Source organism: Festucalex cinctus, chromosome 14, assembly GCF_051991245.1.
Source record: "Festucalex cinctus isolate MCC-2025b chromosome 14, RoL_Fcin_1.0, whole genome shotgun sequence".
NCBI lineage: Eukaryota > Metazoa > Chordata > Actinopteri > Syngnathiformes > Syngnathidae > Festucalex > Festucalex cinctus.
Window position 1 is genome coordinate 21,217,221 of NC_135424.1, and position 17,024 is coordinate 21,234,244.

The 17,024-nt window shown below is 42.0% G+C and overlaps 1 protein-coding gene across 29 annotated transcripts in view; it reads right to left on the bottom strand.

Moving 5' to 3' along the window:
• LOC144001226 (calcium-activated potassium channel subunit alpha-1a) overlaps positions 1-14,086 on the bottom strand; it is a 234,959-nt gene extending 220,873 nt beyond the window's left edge. For 17 of the 29 annotated variants that reach the window (XM_077495363.1, XM_077495383.1, XM_077495372.1 and 14 more), the window contains exon 1: positions 13,155-14,085. In XM_077495363.1, the coding sequence (XP_077351489.1) occupies positions 13,155-13,457 (303 nt within the window). In that variant the 5' untranslated portion in view covers positions 13,458-14,085. Of the gene's footprint in view, positions 1-13,154 lie in introns of all 29 variants that reach the window. The other 12 variants (XM_077495390.1, XM_077495384.1, XM_077495374.1 and 9 more) reach the window with 2 other exon arrangements.
• Positions 14,087-17,024: the final 2,938 nt, after the last annotated feature.

A 17,024-nucleotide genomic window follows, 5' to 3' on the forward strand; every position in this document is an offset into this window, starting at 1 on the left:
GGGGGGGGGGAGGTCATATTTACCTCGATGCTGGCGGCGACTGGACAAAATGAACCAGGAAATAGTCAGACGAACATTGTCACACCCCCATTCCTATCTGACCAATGAAAGTTGTCGCAGCGGCTTCCAAGCTGACCAATGACAAGGCTTCTATCATCGGTTGAACGGAGGACCCCGCCCACACAACACAGAAAAAGATTCGCAACCAAAAAACAGGTTTCAATCAAAAAACAGATTCGCAACCAAAAAACAGATTCACAACCAAAAAACAGATTCGCAAACAAAACGAAAAAAATACTTGCAAAAGATTTTATTAAAATACAAATCCATGTTTGAAATGTTTTTTTTTGTTTGCAAATTTTTATTTTATATGAAAACCCTTTTTTGTTTGATTAAAATTTATTTGAGGTTGCAAATCCCCTTTTTGTTTGATTGAAATTTTTTTTGATTGCAAATTCCTTTTTTGTTTGATTGAAAATAAAGACACAAATTTCTCTCCATAGATGTAGACCACAATGCATTGCAAGTATGAAAGTGATGCATTAATATATACTATGGAAATAATTAATGTGTGTGTGTTTGTTTTAGTATGTGCCGAGAATGTATATCTCCCCGAGAGTATTGTCAGTGGGCGCTCTGATCTTTATCGGCTAAATTTAACGCTGATAGACTGCTGACACCTCTATTGCAGTGGCGGTCGGCGGCAGCGTGGACAGGCATGTGAGGCTGTGGTGGAAAGTAGTCACGTTTTGCACTGCTTGGATACTCGAACCCGCACAGCCCCCCGCCTGCCCCCACCGAGCAAGTGTCAAGAGCACATGATGGGACACATGCAGCTTGACCAGCGACCACAACAAAACGTTAGACCCACGCATGCCACACATTTCAGTGGGACGGGGTCTCCTGCCAGACTCTTGGCAATGGACGTTTCCACAAACCATAAATAATGTTCGGAGTACAGTGGTGCCTATGCATGGGCCTTTATCAGTTTCTGATGGTATGATGACTGTGAGGGAAAATAGCGCATTTTTACAATATCACGGGATTGAAATTACACTGACTATTCTGTAATCAGCAAAAGGATGCTGTCTCAAGACCAGATGCTCGCTAGAGAATTAGAAACCTGCGTTGACATATTCATATGCTAAATGGTTCAGGCCATGTCCATACCAAAACAGGTCCTATATCCACTAACAAATCACAATACAAGAGCTACGGTAATTAACTTTTCCCTAGATGATAGAATAAAGATAAATATAACCATCTTGAAGGAAAATACTAGTGATTACAAAATATAGTTACATACAAGCACAAAAAGTTAGGCAACAGGTAAGTAGACAGCTCTGTATAATACATGCGAGTAAATAAAACCACTATGTCACCTTTACTGCATTCAACAGGAAAAATAGGCCTCATTAATTCACTGAGTACTAACAACATTCTATTTTTCTCAGTTCAATGAAAACAGGAAAATATGTAAAGCAAGTATATTCATGAAATATCCTAATGGAGAAAGTCATCATACCACAAGATATCACATCTTAAGGGGCGAATCAGACATGGATGGAATTCAAAAGAGAAAAATGCTCTGTCAGCCATGCAGAAATTTAGTTAGCCAATAAATGAATACATTATGGTAGCAACGCACTTATAATTTACTCTATAAGCATTAATATACTGTAAACCTTATAAATATACATATAGTTACAGAAATGGTAATTTAATGGTCATATGAGAGAATTGACATGGATGCAGGTCAGAAAAACGTTCTGTCAGCCATCTACTGTACTGTACTTCCTAATTGTAGCACGGCCATAAGTATTGGTGACTGGGGTTCAATATATTCAATATTCAATATTTATTCATTTTGTCATTGTGCAAATAACATAGTTATAAAGAACAACGAGATATCGTTATTGGCTGCTTTCGTGAGTACTCGATACCTTGAAATATGGACGGTATCAGTACTAGTCCATCACTAGGTATGTGTACCTTTTCTGCTTCTGCTGTCCTAAAAATACACATTTTACCTGAAGATCTACCAATCTGTGTAGACTAACTCACCACTCATTCAATCCCAAAAACGTATAAATGTGTTTTTTAATACTTTGTCCTTCACTGGCTTAAAGCAGTGGTAGTTATTACAAAAAACGAACAGCAGTTGACAGCAGAGTATAAGAGATCAACCAGGGCCGTGTGGCAGCAAGCTCTTTTCCCCAGTGTTTTAAAAAAAGTTTGTGAATAATGATGAAACTTAGCTATATTCTAATGCTAATTGCTGCAAAACAGAAACAGATACAAACATACTTTTTTTTTTCCGGATAACAAAAGAGACTCTAATCTTTCTTTTGGTAGGTTCCATGTTTTTGTAGTAATAGAACACAATATTCTGTGGTCCTTGCAAAATCAGTCAAAATCCATTAAAACGGTAGGGAGCAAAGATGGTTCCTTCAGTGAAAATGGCTGGGAGTGAATGAGTTAATGGATGCTACTAAATTTGGCAGATTTTCATAAAACATTGTGGAAGTTCTACATACCTTACAAACAATCAGTTAATTCAAAATGTTCAGAGTTCTTTTAAGGGTGGCCCTGCTGTTTGGAATACTGTACTTGTAGAACGCTACAATTCCAGCATTTTATTTTGGTGACTGCCTTGTGCTGTGCCGAGTGAGGTCAGTGAGAGCGACAGCTGATGGCAGGGCGTGAGCTCTGCAAAACACAGCTGGTGTGTTGCCAAGCACACGACAACACCCCCACACCCCCACCCCTGCACGCACACACACACACACACACACACACACGCACACACACAACAGTTCCTCTGTGCAGACACCTACGCAAGCCATTAGCATTAAAGGTAACGCATACAGCAGAGCACGCCGCTAAAAAGGATCTCACTTATTGTGGCCGAGATGAGGAGACACATACTTGGACAGGATTTCCAAGTATTCAATTAAATGCTCGCAAGCTTCAGTGCCCCAAAATCAATTGAAACATTCACTTATGGAAACGAGTTGTTGTGATGTTAAATCCCCCCAAGGCTGGCATACATCACTGGGCGGTGCACATTAGCTAGGATTTATCTGGCTATATGAAAACAACAGCCATAAAACTATTGAATGAAGTATAAGCAACGAATCCGGCACCACACACACGTATTCTCACAGGAATTTAGCAGGAAATGAGACTAAATGTTGAACACAATTCAAACTGGACCATGAAAATCACCACCACCCTCAAAGAGGCTAATTATGTCTCAAGATACTCCACAAGCATAGCGGCCGTGTTGGACTGAAAATTGTTTTATTCGAAAAACAAAACAAAACATTATTTTAAAGCATTCCAGTCATGATAATAATGGTAACACAAAAATATTTAAATTGTCTAAATACAGCCGATTCAATTTCCTTACAAAATGCTCCTAAATATTCCTGGAAAAAGCAGTATTCTCTCCGGATTGTCAGGATATGTCCCATCACAAGTGCGGAGTTGGCCCAACGTAACCAGCGCATCAAAATCTCCACCAGACGGGATGAATTTTTAATAGTCCCACTAGAGGCTGGCTGGCGCGCCAACAAACAAACATTAGAATACACACACAATCAAGCAGAAAATCTGTATGTACTCTGAGTTATTTTTTAGCTTCCTTGCAATCCAGCTTGGATTTACTCCCTCACAGCCTTTGCTCTGGGTTGTAATTGCAAACTGTATGATGGAACCAGTTTGATGGAATTGCTTGCGACATTTTTTTTAAACTATCGAGCAAAACAAAACAAATGTGACAATTTACATCAACTGAAACATAAAGCCTAATTTATGCCTCCACGTTTTCTCTCGCGTCGATGAGCGCCGTCGATCACATGATCTACGGCGCTCATGAATTTTAAGTGCCGCGTCGCTCGTGGCCGGCTGACGTGCACACGTCGCCAATCCTTGGACGCCGTAGATGGCGGGGCGTAGCTCGCTTCTGATTGGTCCGTTCGATGGCGTTTTTTCTTTTTTTTCTCTCTCCCTCTCTCTCCCCGCCCCCCGCCCAGATATTTTCCGTGAAGGCAACTGGCGGCGCAAATCGACTTCCCTGCTCGGAGACCACGGCTGTGCATGTGGATATGTGCCTGGGACGAGAGGCGGAAAACAACAATAACAAAAAAAAAAAACAAAAAAAAAACTGTGTTCGCTAAGCGCACGGCTGTTGTGTTTTGGCGAGTTTACGGCCGACACCGGTGCAAATTGGCAATAATTAATTGCCACGGTGATGAACTTACTCTCCCCCCGGCTTTGTTTCGTGTTTCTGAATTAAATTGAACTTCCTGAATCCGTCATAAAATGCAGAGGAATCGCCACTCTGTGGCGGCCCAGCCATAGCGACAGCGGGACTTGGTGTGAAACTCCAGCAGACACCGATGTGTATTGTGATGTGTATTGCGCACAAGTCGGAAGGCAAACGCATGAGCGGAGCAACGCCGTAACCCCCAGTGCGAGCCCGTCGCAGAAGCATAAGGCTTTGCGTCACAAAACCTTTGCCATAAATGTGGAATATCTTGGCCAAAGGTGAGAATCGTCATTGACAGGAATTGACGATTGACAAAAGTGCCCACTTCTATTCATTTATATTTGATTATGTCTTTATCATAAAATCGTTGAGGGTGCATCAACAGCGCCTCTGCTGGTTGCAGCCAAGTAGTGCACTCCACTTTGCTTCAGTCGCTATAATTGTCACCCTCTTAAGTCATTTTTTGCAAAAATTATTATTCTTATTCTTATTCTTATTCTTATTATTATTATTTGTCTAAATCATTTCCTCATGATGCAAATGGTTAATTTTTTTTGTTTCCTGAAAAATCTGAAAAAAATGACGGTGTCAATATATAATATATTATATATACTAATAATGAAAATGCAATAAAACCTGCTCTATTTTGCAACCTCTTGTATCATTCACCACAGGAAACAATTGTAAAGGGAAGGGGAGAACATTTGGATGCCACAAACAATCATGTCAAAATGGGAGCTAGATTAGATGACGAAGCTAAATGTCACGAGTGGAAGTTACACAAGCGTGGTGGCAGGTACACTGCAACGTCAACTTTCTCCATGAGCTGTTTAGACAGAAACAATTGTACAATTCTGACAGCTGTCGGCTCTAAAGTGCACATTAACACGCTTATGTTGCACCTTGGGGGGAGATGAGGGTGGGTGAGGTTGAAGGGGCTTATTGGTACAGTAGCTGCATGATCAGCTGCTGCTCACCAAAACATACTAATGTACTCACTCAGTATGTATGCTGATTGTGCTCAAAAATGCTTTCTGGTTTATTTTGGGCATGCTGTCCTTGACATGGCAACATAATCATTAATTAATAGCCCTTACACTTTATGGCAGCTTCCAGACCACCAGAGGAATAAACAATACATCAGAAAAGAACCCAAGTAACGTGGGAACAAAGTTATATGTGGGCTTAAGCAGTAGAAATCTCAGTGTCCTTGGATGAACTACAAGCCAATAGAGCTGAATTAGGAGTCAGGAGATGTGATAAAAAGCCCTGGTGCAGGTCTTTTGGAATAATTTGGAGCCAATGTCTTGAACTTATTGGATGCCAGTGAAAACAGTGTTGCAGTAATCAATGATGGACGTGACCGGGGCATGAAACACACTGAAGGGAAGGGTCTGGAAATGTGCCCTAGTGCCATCACTGAAATTGGGCCTGTGTGATACCAAGGACAAGAAATGAGACATAAACAAGGCAGACATTAGCAGGAATGCTAGAGGGACACATTGAGGACGGCTAAACTTGCTTTCATTTTCCAATTAGTCTGAGGAAGTTGTTCAAATTACTGAGAGAACAGCATGTGGACAAAGTTTGGCAAAGCTGTGCGGCGGGGGCCGAAAACTGAAAGAGAAACTGGATTAAGAGAGGGAACTGAAATGCAAGGGGATTCAAGAATGATCCCTGAGGATCTACTCATTTAACTGGTGCTGGATTAGGGAGAAAACAGACTTTATTATTATTATTATCCATCCATCCATCCATTTTCTTGACCGCTTATTCCTCACAAGGGTCGCGGGGGCTGCTGGCGCCTATCTCAGCTGGCTCTGGGCAGTAGGCGGGGGACACCCTGGACTGGTTGCCAACCAATCGCAGGGCACACAGAGACGAACAACCATCCACACTCACACGCACACCTAGGGACAATTCGGAGCGCCCAATTAACCTGCCATGCATGTCTTTGGAATGTGGGAGGATATTATTATTATTATTATTATTATTATTATTTTAATAATTTGTTGATTCATGGTGTCGTGAGGCAAAATGTTTAAATTCACCTCTTGGCTACAACTTTTAGTATAATAATAAGATTAATAGTCAGAGGTTCTTCCCTCCCATTAGAATTATTTAAATCTCTGAATCTCACTAGCAGTGCCATGTTTCCACCAGCCTCTCAAAGAGACGCTGACGCCATTCATGTTAGAAAAGCGTGCATGCTCCTCCCTCCCACACGCATCTCCACAAGCAGAGGCATCATGTAAGAACTTCTGGAGGTGGCATGACGCAGAGTAGATAAACTAGACTATTAGGTAACCAAACAAACAGAGAGGAAGAAGCGCAACAACACAGAAAACGAGACCACTGGCCTTCCTCGACCACCGTAATTGGGTCCTGAATTTGGAGACAGTCAGTATGCTAACTGGTGTTTCCAGGAAGACACTTGACATTTCTTTTGCTGCATCCACTGATCTCCCTCTACAATTATCCTCCTAAAGCCCTGACAGAGACGACAATCACTGCCAAGAATTAGGACACAGCTGCGTGTCAATGGAGATGGGCTCATTTTGCACTGACTTCACTTCCTCCTTCCTCTTGCATTCTCACATCGTCCCAAAAGAAAGTCTTTCGACACCCCCCAGCCAAACGAAGACACATCCTGTTCTTGACACTTGCGGACTTAGCCGACTGCTCCAGTCAGCTGAACGCAGATCCTGTTTCCACCTCTCTAATACTCCTAACGAGCCTCTTCCCTCTGCAGCCAAGTGTCAAGCCCACCAAAAGTCACCCAACGATATGACGCAGCCTTCCAGAATAAAAAAAAAAAGAGTGACATGGCTCTGACATGGTTTCTTCTTTTACAAAAGATGAGCTGATTCTAACCAATAGTTAGCCACAAGATTAATTTCTAATTATATCACATGGTTTGTTTTCATCGGTATCCTTGCGAGACAGTACAAGGTATGATAGATGGTTTGGAGACATCTTATGTACAAAATGATGAGAGAAAAAGAGAGATATTGAATTTATAGTCTGCACAGCATAGTGTCCCAAATTGCCTCTCAGTAGAAATTAAAGCTATCCAAATGGGAGACGACTATTGACTCAAGGAATTTAATTTTGCCCGTTAGCTTATGTGGCTGGTGTTTACACGTTTTTAGAGGCAAAATAGATAAACTGAGCATGAAGGTTGTGGATGCTTGATAAGTGTGTGCAGGATGGCTGATATCCATATCGCAAGGTTAATTATGTTTTCAGATCTGGGAGTTTGTTATTTAGCGGGATTACACAAAAACTGATGAACACATTTTCCCACCAAACTTTGAACAAGGTTGTAGCTTAGGCCCAGAAGGCAACCGAAAAATCTATTTTTCTTTCTTAAGACCAAGTCAGGTTCAAGAAAATAGATCATTGCAGACCAAGATTTCACATGAGGCCAATTCAAGACAGACTATATTGACCAAGTCCAAACAAGACTCAATAACCAAGATTGCATACAAGACCAAAACCAGGAATTTAGAGTAACATGGTCAACCCAAGACAAAGCCTCGGGGGGCGGCTTGTTTGGGGGTGGAGGTATGGGTGGGTGGGGGGCTGGTTGTTGGGGGTCGGGGTGTGTTCGGGGGTTTGGGGGCCGGGGGTGGCGGGGCCTGGGTCGTGGTGGGTGGCGGGTTTGGGTGGGGTGCGGGGGGGTCGTGGGGGGATGGGGGCTGGGGACCGGTGGGGCGCTGTGGGAGCCCGCCGGGCCTCGTTCTGCGGCCTTGGGCTCGGGGGTGTTCCGGGCGTCTGGGTCGGCTCGCCGACCGGTGTACGCTCGGGTGGCTTGGGGGTGGCCTTGGTGCTGCCGCGGCCTGGGGATTCCGGGGGGGGCGGTGCTCGCTTTGCTGGACCGCGGTTGACGGCTTCTTTCTTTGGTGGTGGTCCTTATGCATGCCATATCCATCGCGCCAGCATCTACTGAAACTCAAACAGAAGTTGCCTCTCCCTCCCACAGCCCCTTGAATCAGTGGGTGCTGGTGTCTGTGGATCTCACTTTGCTTTATCTATCCTTCCCTCCTTCCTCTCTTTAGTTTTTCCTCTGGTCTCTTGAGATCTCGCTAATTTGCTGGAATTTAGAGGCTTCCGGGGTGGCGTAAGACTTTGATTTTGTAACCATGGGGAAGGCAGGAAGTGTTTGGTCGGTGCTGGATTTCACTTTAATTTATCTTTCTTTTCTCTTTATTTTTTCTGACCTTTTCTCTGGTCTCCTGACCATTTGAACCTCACGACTCTGGCAAGATTCTGAAGTACCTGGTTAAGGCGAAGGGTAATGGGATATTTATAAGGTTTTAGGTGAATTAATGAGTATACATTTATACGTATTTGCACGCACACGCACGCGCACGCACGCACGCAAACGCACACACGCACACATACACACACACACACACACAAAAAAAAAAAAAGAGCAATGATGATAAGACGTTGAATCGGTAAGACTACCGAATGAACAATTCTGAGCTCTTAAAAAAAAAAAAAAAAAAAGACAAAGCTTTTAAAAAAACAAAAAACAATAACAAATCAATACCAAAACTTTAAATGGTCAAAACCAAGTCAGTGTAACCCCGGGTTTTCACCGGATGCGGTTGCGGTGCGGTTGCGGTGCGGTGCGTCTTGACTGCGTGCTCCGGACGGGTCAATTTTTTTGTCAATCCACACCGGCTCCGCACAGCTGCGGTCCGGCAGCTCCGTCGCCGCCCACTTCCCAACGTGTCTCGCGGGACCGCGCGCGCGCGCGATCATGTGGCATTTCACAACGACAAACATACAGAAAGTCTGTGCTCAACAGAGAAGCAGAAAGAGAGGTGGACTTCTTTTGATTTAACCTTTTCTTCTTCTTCTATGAGATTCCATGCAGCATCCTTTTTTTGTTGTCCTTGTAAAGTATATTAATAACGAGAGTCGGGTCAGTGCGGGTCCACTCTTTATTTCTGTCTTCCGCGTCCGGCTGCCGCTCAGTACGGCAAGCGAGACGGGCACAACAAGCAATCGCGAACATCAAACTCACAATACATTACAGTCCTTATAAAGAGGATGTGCCGTGTCATATATTATTTTGTGGTTTTCCACCTCCAATATAAACCTCTCCTCGTCCATGTTCGCTGGTGTCTAAACCGTGAATGAGCACAAGGCCCGGCGACGCCCACGTCACGTTTTGCTGAAAAACTTGCGAAATAGGAGCTGGCGAGTGTTTTATTCTGAAAGGTAACCGGAAATTTATTTTGAAACTGCCTCGGTCTTCCTGTCCCGCTCGATGTGTTTTGTGCTAGCTTGCCATTTGCCGGAGGCCTACCGCTGCGGCGTCCGGCAAAAATAGAAAATAGGTCTATCCTTGCGGAAGGCTTGCGGCACGCCGCAGGCCTTCCGCAGTCGACACGCAACGCACCCGCAAGCGGTGTAAACTGCACCATTCGAATGAATGGAATCTAATTGCTTGCGTCGCCGGACCGCACCGCAACCGCACCCGGTGAAAACCCGGGGTAAGTCTAAGTATCAACCATGACCAAGTCGAGACTGTAAAGAACCGTAATCAGGTCAATACCAAAACGTTAAAGAATGAGACCAAGAACATGTTGATTTTCTGAGGTGCTAAAGGGTTAAAGCAAGTGTGATATATTCTTAACAACTCATTTACAGCCAGCCATTTTAGAAAATTTCTAAATTTTCAAAACCCACGCGATATTACGTTCAATAATTATATATAAACCGAATCTACCAAATGACAGAATAGACGCCCTACTTTTTGCCTCGTCCCGTTCTTTTATAATTGACAGTAGAAAAATGTAGGTTTGCCAAAATACAGCCATTTCGCGCATGGACTCTGAAACTGTGTTTATTTTGTATTAAATGGGGCAATGATGTCATCTACCGGTGGTTGGGCATCAGTAAAGTTGTTTACAAGTTTGACATTTACAGTGGAGCATAATTAGATTCTCCCCCATTTATCCCCGCTCTAAAAAATACAATTGACAAGTATACTTGATATCGTGATATTGTTATATTAAAAACTTCCACAATATCGTCGTCGTCATGTGTCACAATATTTAAAAGGAACACATCTGTTTAAAAAAAAAAAAAAAAAAAAAGTCAGGTTGATTTCCATTTGTGCAGTTCTAGCACCCTCTAGTGGCTAGTTTATTAGTGCAATTTAATTTTCATTAGGGATGTTTTGGCCTTCTATGTTTAAAATCTATGCTAATTGTCAGATGAAGGGGAACCTAATTTGCTTGTGAAGCAATCAATGTGTGCTTGCATTAGCAAGTAAGTGCCTCAATATTGTTATTAGAGATTGTAGGTGGTTTATATGCATTGCTGTTATGTAAAAAAGCACAATATTGTGCTTTTTTTTTATTAGTATGAGCTCTCTTTTATACAATATTGTGATCTTTTAAAAAAATTTCGCCCCCCCAAAAAAAAAAATATAAAAATATTGTGATAATTATCATATTGTGACCTTCATATCATGATAATATCCTATCGTGATGTTTGGATATCGTTACATCCCTAGACGTGAATTCAATCAATTACGAGACCAGACCAAGATCAATAACTCCAACCACTAGTACTACAACACCATTGTGGAGCATGAGAGCCAACAATACCACCCACCACCCCCCATGGATGCTTCTCAGCATGACAAAATAGACTACACAACATAACTGGCTTGTAGGAAGTAGATATACAGTATGTCACGCTTTCATTTGAACTGGACACACGACGCCAACACATCAAGGTCAAAGCAGATCACTCCCCTCCCTCCCTCATCCATTCATCCTTGACGCTCTTTAAATCACCCTTCTGCTTTCACCTGAGACGGACCGACAAGACTTGTTTATTTACATCTCAAATATCAAAGTAGCTCCCAGCAGCAGCCATTATGAAATAAAACACGTCGCAGTCAGGGTGGAGGGGTGCTGGGGAGTGGGACCGCTTGCGAAGGTCCCACCATACATGAGAGTCAGAATGATTCAAACCAAAGCAGCCCACTAATACGCAAAAGTGAGCTGACGGAACAGACAGCTGGGAACGAGTGAGGATGATTCTAAAACAAAGCAGTGGGCAACCTGAGCTGGAACCTACCCCAGCTGAGTTTTGAGCAAGAAAAGTAAGGTACACCCTGGACTGGTCGCCAGTCAGTATCATCAATGCACCCTTATCCTAAGCCTATTCTATAGCCAAGGCTAAAAGAAAAGTGGTTTTGTATCACAGTTTGCGAGGCAAAATTTTCATTTGGCACCTCATTAAAACGCAAAACTGAGAATCAAATGTTGAGATGGCACAAAATGCTTCGCTAGCTAATCAGCAACGAGCTACGACGTATCATTCTGATGAAGGGAGAAGCCAATGCTAATTGCTAAGCAAACCGAAGAATGACACGGTATGTGAACAAGTCCACTTTTCACAGACGTCAGACTGCAACTGCGTTAAAGTGGAGAACGTCCAACTTTGAACAGCAAAACAGGAGAGAAAATTTACTAGCTAGACAGAACCAGAAACAGAAATGACTTATGGCAGGCTACAGTGTACGTAAAGAAATGGTTGATTATATAAAATATAAACAATTGTTCATATGTTTTATTGTCGGATTTGTATAACCTATTCTTCAGGTTTCTGGGATTCAGTTGTAAAACAAAAACTGCTCTGCAAAATAAATAAATAAAATAAAATAAATAGAAAAATATTAACAAAAAAAATAAAAAATACAGTATTTTGAGCCTTGATAGAAAACTTTTGGTGAGAGAAGTGGGACCCACACTAGTTGCCCGTCAATCACTGATGTTTCTCATTACATTATTACTTAATCATCCATGCATCCATTTTTGACTGCTTATGAGGTTTGGACTTAGATGAGATGCGAAACATCTGCAAAACAAAACAAATTATCCAGTTGCAATCGATTTAACGCCCTGAGAAAGAAATGAGTCTGACCCGGATGAATTAGAATATCCACAAGCGTCAGGTTCACCTGAAGAAATTGGACACTGAGTACCATTGCGCTCTGCGTTTTATTACTGGTTGTGGAAATCGTGTTCACCATTATACGCTTTACGCTGCCGCTGAGTATCCATCTCCGTATATCCGTAGACTCTCACACTGGTTTGTTTTTATCTATAAATGTATGATAGGGCTCCTCCCTTCTTACCTTTGTGTATATTTACATCAACAACATCTTTATGGTTTGCGCCCTCAAAAAAAAAAAAATCTACAAAGGACAGTTCGTAGGGTCAGCATAGAGCTGGGAAAGACAGCTTTCAAATATGCTGCTCCCTTTTCATGGAATACCTTACAAAAAGATTTGAACCTGCCTGAACGTATTACGCTTGGAGAGTTCAAGGCTATTGTAAAGGAACGCAAAACAAATGGTACTGGGAAATGTTTTTAAACTTTTAGAAAATTTGTTTAATTTATTAATAGTATGTTGAGGATTTTGTGTATAGATATACAGTATATTGTTGTCTTAAATTGTAAGGATTGTGTGTTTTTGTTGCCCCCTGTGGCCAAGTCACTCTTGGAAAAGAGATTTTTAATCTCAATGAGTTTCTTACCTGGTTAAATAAAGGAACGAATGAACAAGTAGGATACAACCAGTAAGTCAATCACATACTTCGATCTGCTGACGACTTTTTTTTGTTTGTTTGTTTTTGGTGAGAGAAGTCGAGCTATGCATAGTTTTGAGTCAGAGCACTCCGAGTAAATTTTTAAAAGCAGATAGATTCGAACTTTGGTCCTTTTGACTGCAAGACAGCCCCTCTAACACTTGCTCCACAGTTCCATCACATTTTATTTCCCCTAAGTGTAGCACATACTGTGACCCGGCGCCGTCCGATTTCCAGCCAGGCAGCCCCCTTACCTTGCTTTTAACGTTGCAGTGGCAGCACACGGTCCACAGGTACTTGAGAGTCCTCCACAGCAGGATGATGAAGAGCCCCCCGAAGAAGGTCACCATGGAGGAGGCGAGGAACGCCCACCACATGCGCTGCCCATTATTGTCACAGGGCACCTCGGACGAGAAGGGAATGACGACGTCTTGCATCTTGGAGATGAGGATGGAGGAGTCGGCGGCGGCGGCTTTGGGCGGCGGAGGGTCGCTATCGCTTGTCCTCATAGAGCTGTCGCTGCCATGGGGGACCGTGCCATCCGCCTCGGCTAGCATGGGGGAGTCTTGGAGAGCCTTGGCCGGCGTCCCCAGCCCCACTCACCAGCCATAATGCCCGGGGAACCACGACAACAAACAACCTCCCCTTTTTTTCTCACTCTCTTTCTGGGGCTCCCGTCAATTGTTTAGCGCGAAAACAAAACAACAGGCCGAAAAAGCAACTCGACGGAGGCATTTAACATCCGAATTGGGAGTTTTGACCAAAAAGAGACAACAAACGCGAGTCACCGCTCGCCATGGTAGATGACGACGACGGCCTGGAGCCGCCGATGACAGCTTTAGTCCGGGGGTGGGGGGGGGTCGTGGTGGGGCTCAACCTTCCAAAAAGAAAATAGTGTAATAAATACAAAATCAGTAAATGGCTCCACGGTGGGGACACCTCGCTCTAGCCGTCTTCCATCCGAGCCGCCTCCTCCTCCTTTTCCTCCTGGTACTTCTCCCCCCCCCCCGCCTCGATGACACTTTCGCCGGGCGAGTGTGGTCAGGCTGTGGCGGGCGTTTGTGGTCAAAAGAGCCGCGGAGGACTATATGCTCCGGCGGCCGTCGTCAGTCGAGTAAAGGAGGCTGTACGTACTCGACCACTGGACCGCTGCTTGTGCGTGCGTGTGTCACAGAGGAAGAGAGGAAGAGAGGGAGGGAGAGAGAGAGAGAGAGAGAGAGAGATAGAGAGAGAGAGAGAGAGAGAGAGAGAGAGAGAGAGCGAGAGAGAGCGAGAGAGAGAGAAAGTGTGCGTGTGTGTTCGTGTCTCCATCCGCAGCTGAGCGCCTGTCACGACGACGTGGAAACGCTCCACGAGGGGGCGCAAATGCGCTCAAAACAAAAAGATAACCGTGAAGAATATCAACTAACTATATAAGTAAAGTCAAATATAACTATAATATTATAAAGCAGGGACGGGCGTCGAGGGCCGAAGTCCTGCAGGTTTTTTGGAGGTTTCCGTCTTCCAACACAAGCTGATTCCAATCAACAGTATCGTTATCAGACTGATGAGCTGATCATATCAGCTGTGTTGTTTTTTCTTATTTTCATGTTTTTCCATTAACATTCTTGAAGAAATCACATATTCTGCTTTCCAGATAGTGTCAAATTTGAGCAAATTACCAAATATAGTTCCATGCACTCCTTGAAGCAGGTAGAAAGATTATAATTATTTTTCTTCTTTTTCTAGTCTGCGGTTAAATATTAGAAACCTCTCTTCAATTTGAACCTCAGTTGGCTGTGTGCAGGTGTACCTAATGTTTTGGCCTGCGGATCAAATCATTACGTAGCGCTTTGATTAAGCATAGTGCTTCTATTTTCACATTACAGAGTGTTTGTCTTTTCATGCATGGTGTTTTCATTAAGTAAACAACTAAAGTGTGATGAATGTGCATTCCAGTCATTACAGCTCTCATAATAATAGGCTAAAAAAATGAACAGGTGCAGATTGGTAAGGCATGACTGCAGCAAGAACACAAGGCCGCCTGTATCTGTGTAGCCAAGCCAGCAAAGGGTAGTTTGAACCAGCTCAAGGGGCCCCAAACACAATCCCTAAATTGATTCACTGTGTCCAAATACCTTTGTCCATATTGGATATCAGCGAACGTCATTTATTTACTGTCAAAGAAATACAGATGCCATGACTGAAATAGCAGCTGTAACTGAAGCATTGAACTTGGGGAGGATAAGTTACACTTCCCAACATGATTACATCATTATTTTCATAAGTGCATACATTTATAAAGTTACAGAAATGAAATGCTACAATGTTGCTTCTTTTCTTTGTAATCAAAATATTCACCAGAATACTTTTTTTTTTTTGAGAATAGCATTTTTGAACATTTGCAATATTTTAGAATAAAATGTAAGTTTTAACATTCTTAAAGAAAAATCAACTAATAAAATCCTAATATTTCGGAATATAACTAAGATAATGTTTTATAACTGATTTTTATTTTAAATACAATATCAACCAGATTTCCGCCTCCCCTAAAAAAAAAATACATTATCATATTTCAAAATATTTTTTTAATTAGTAAGTACAACAAAATGTTCATTATATTTGAGAAGATAATTTAGGAAAAAATATTTTTTTTATGTTTCTGTAATATAATATTAGCCCCAATACAATATTTTCTGAAATAGAATATTTGAAAATCTACATTTCAAAACCAAATTTTTAGAATTAAAATGTTTTGACGGTTATATATTAGAATGCAATTTTGATAAGGTTTATAAAGTATTTCTGAAATATATTGCTGTTCTGAATAAAAATATATTAAACCAATAGCATCTCATACAATTATCAGTATACTAAGTATTTTTCGTCACTATCAAAAGCACTCGACTTTGAAAAAGGAGTAGTTTGTACATGTAACCATAAGCAGCAGGTAATGACAGCGCCCCCGGCTGGCAAGACGGGGGACCTGCCACAGTGGGAAAAAACAAAACAAAACAAAAAACCTCTTCCTGGTCTATTAAACATCATTGATATTATTTCTTAATCTTTAATGTACAAAAATGGGAACCCCCAGCCCCCCCAACTATGGATATTGCTTAATTTTGTCCTCGAAGAGGGTGAGAAGAAACCCCACAACAGATGTTGTGGTGTCACCCTCACCCTCCAACATCTACTGTATTCTGTGGTGTTAACGAGCAACCCCAGAAAATGATCATCTTCAGCTATCATGCGAGACGTCTCACAAAAGAGGGGGGAGTCAAGAGATGTGCAAGTGTGAGAAAATGTGGGGAAAAGGGTGAAATGTATGTGGCAGAGAAATGTGAGTAGCTGTCAAGGCCATAAAAGAAGCAAATGGCGGACATGAACATCACTCATATGCTGCTCGCTTAACAGCCATCATTCGGCTAATTTCTTTGAGTTGCTGGGAAAAATTTTGAGGTTGGAGTAGCAGTTTGTGAATTATTATTCCAAAAATAAGTTTCAAACTGTTTATGGCCACTCCCAGTTGAAGTTTACCGGCAAATTAAAGATAAAACAAAGAGAGCTGCATATTGTGTTTAAAATGACATAGCTTTGCCTTATAAAAATACTCTAGCCCAATTCTAACAAGATGTGAAACACTATAAGCGTAGTAACGGGAAAATCATTGCTATTACAGTAGTTATAAACCACTTATATTTGAATACAAATGGCAGCATTGCATGTAAATAAACACTCACAGGCATGTATTCTTTATCCTCCGTGAAGAATTATAATTAGTACAGGCTAGCTTAAAAAGTTGCACGGTCTTCTTTGTGTTATACCACAAAAAGTGTTTTATATTTATGTATGCTGGACTGCCCCCTGGTGGCCAAGGTGCACACAAGGAGAGCCATTAAAACATGACATGATGCAAAAACTAATACGCTAATAAATTAGAAAGAACCCAGTGTGTCAAAATACATTGTACGGATTAAATATTGTAAAGTGTCTAATGATTTTTTTTGTAGGTCTATTTATTTTCTATTATCTTGTTTATTATTATTATCTTTGTAAAGGCATAGATTTTGACAGTGCTTCAGTGGATGCTATCATGTTGGGTTGCGTATGATGGGAGCAACACAATTAAACACTGACAGTCAAAA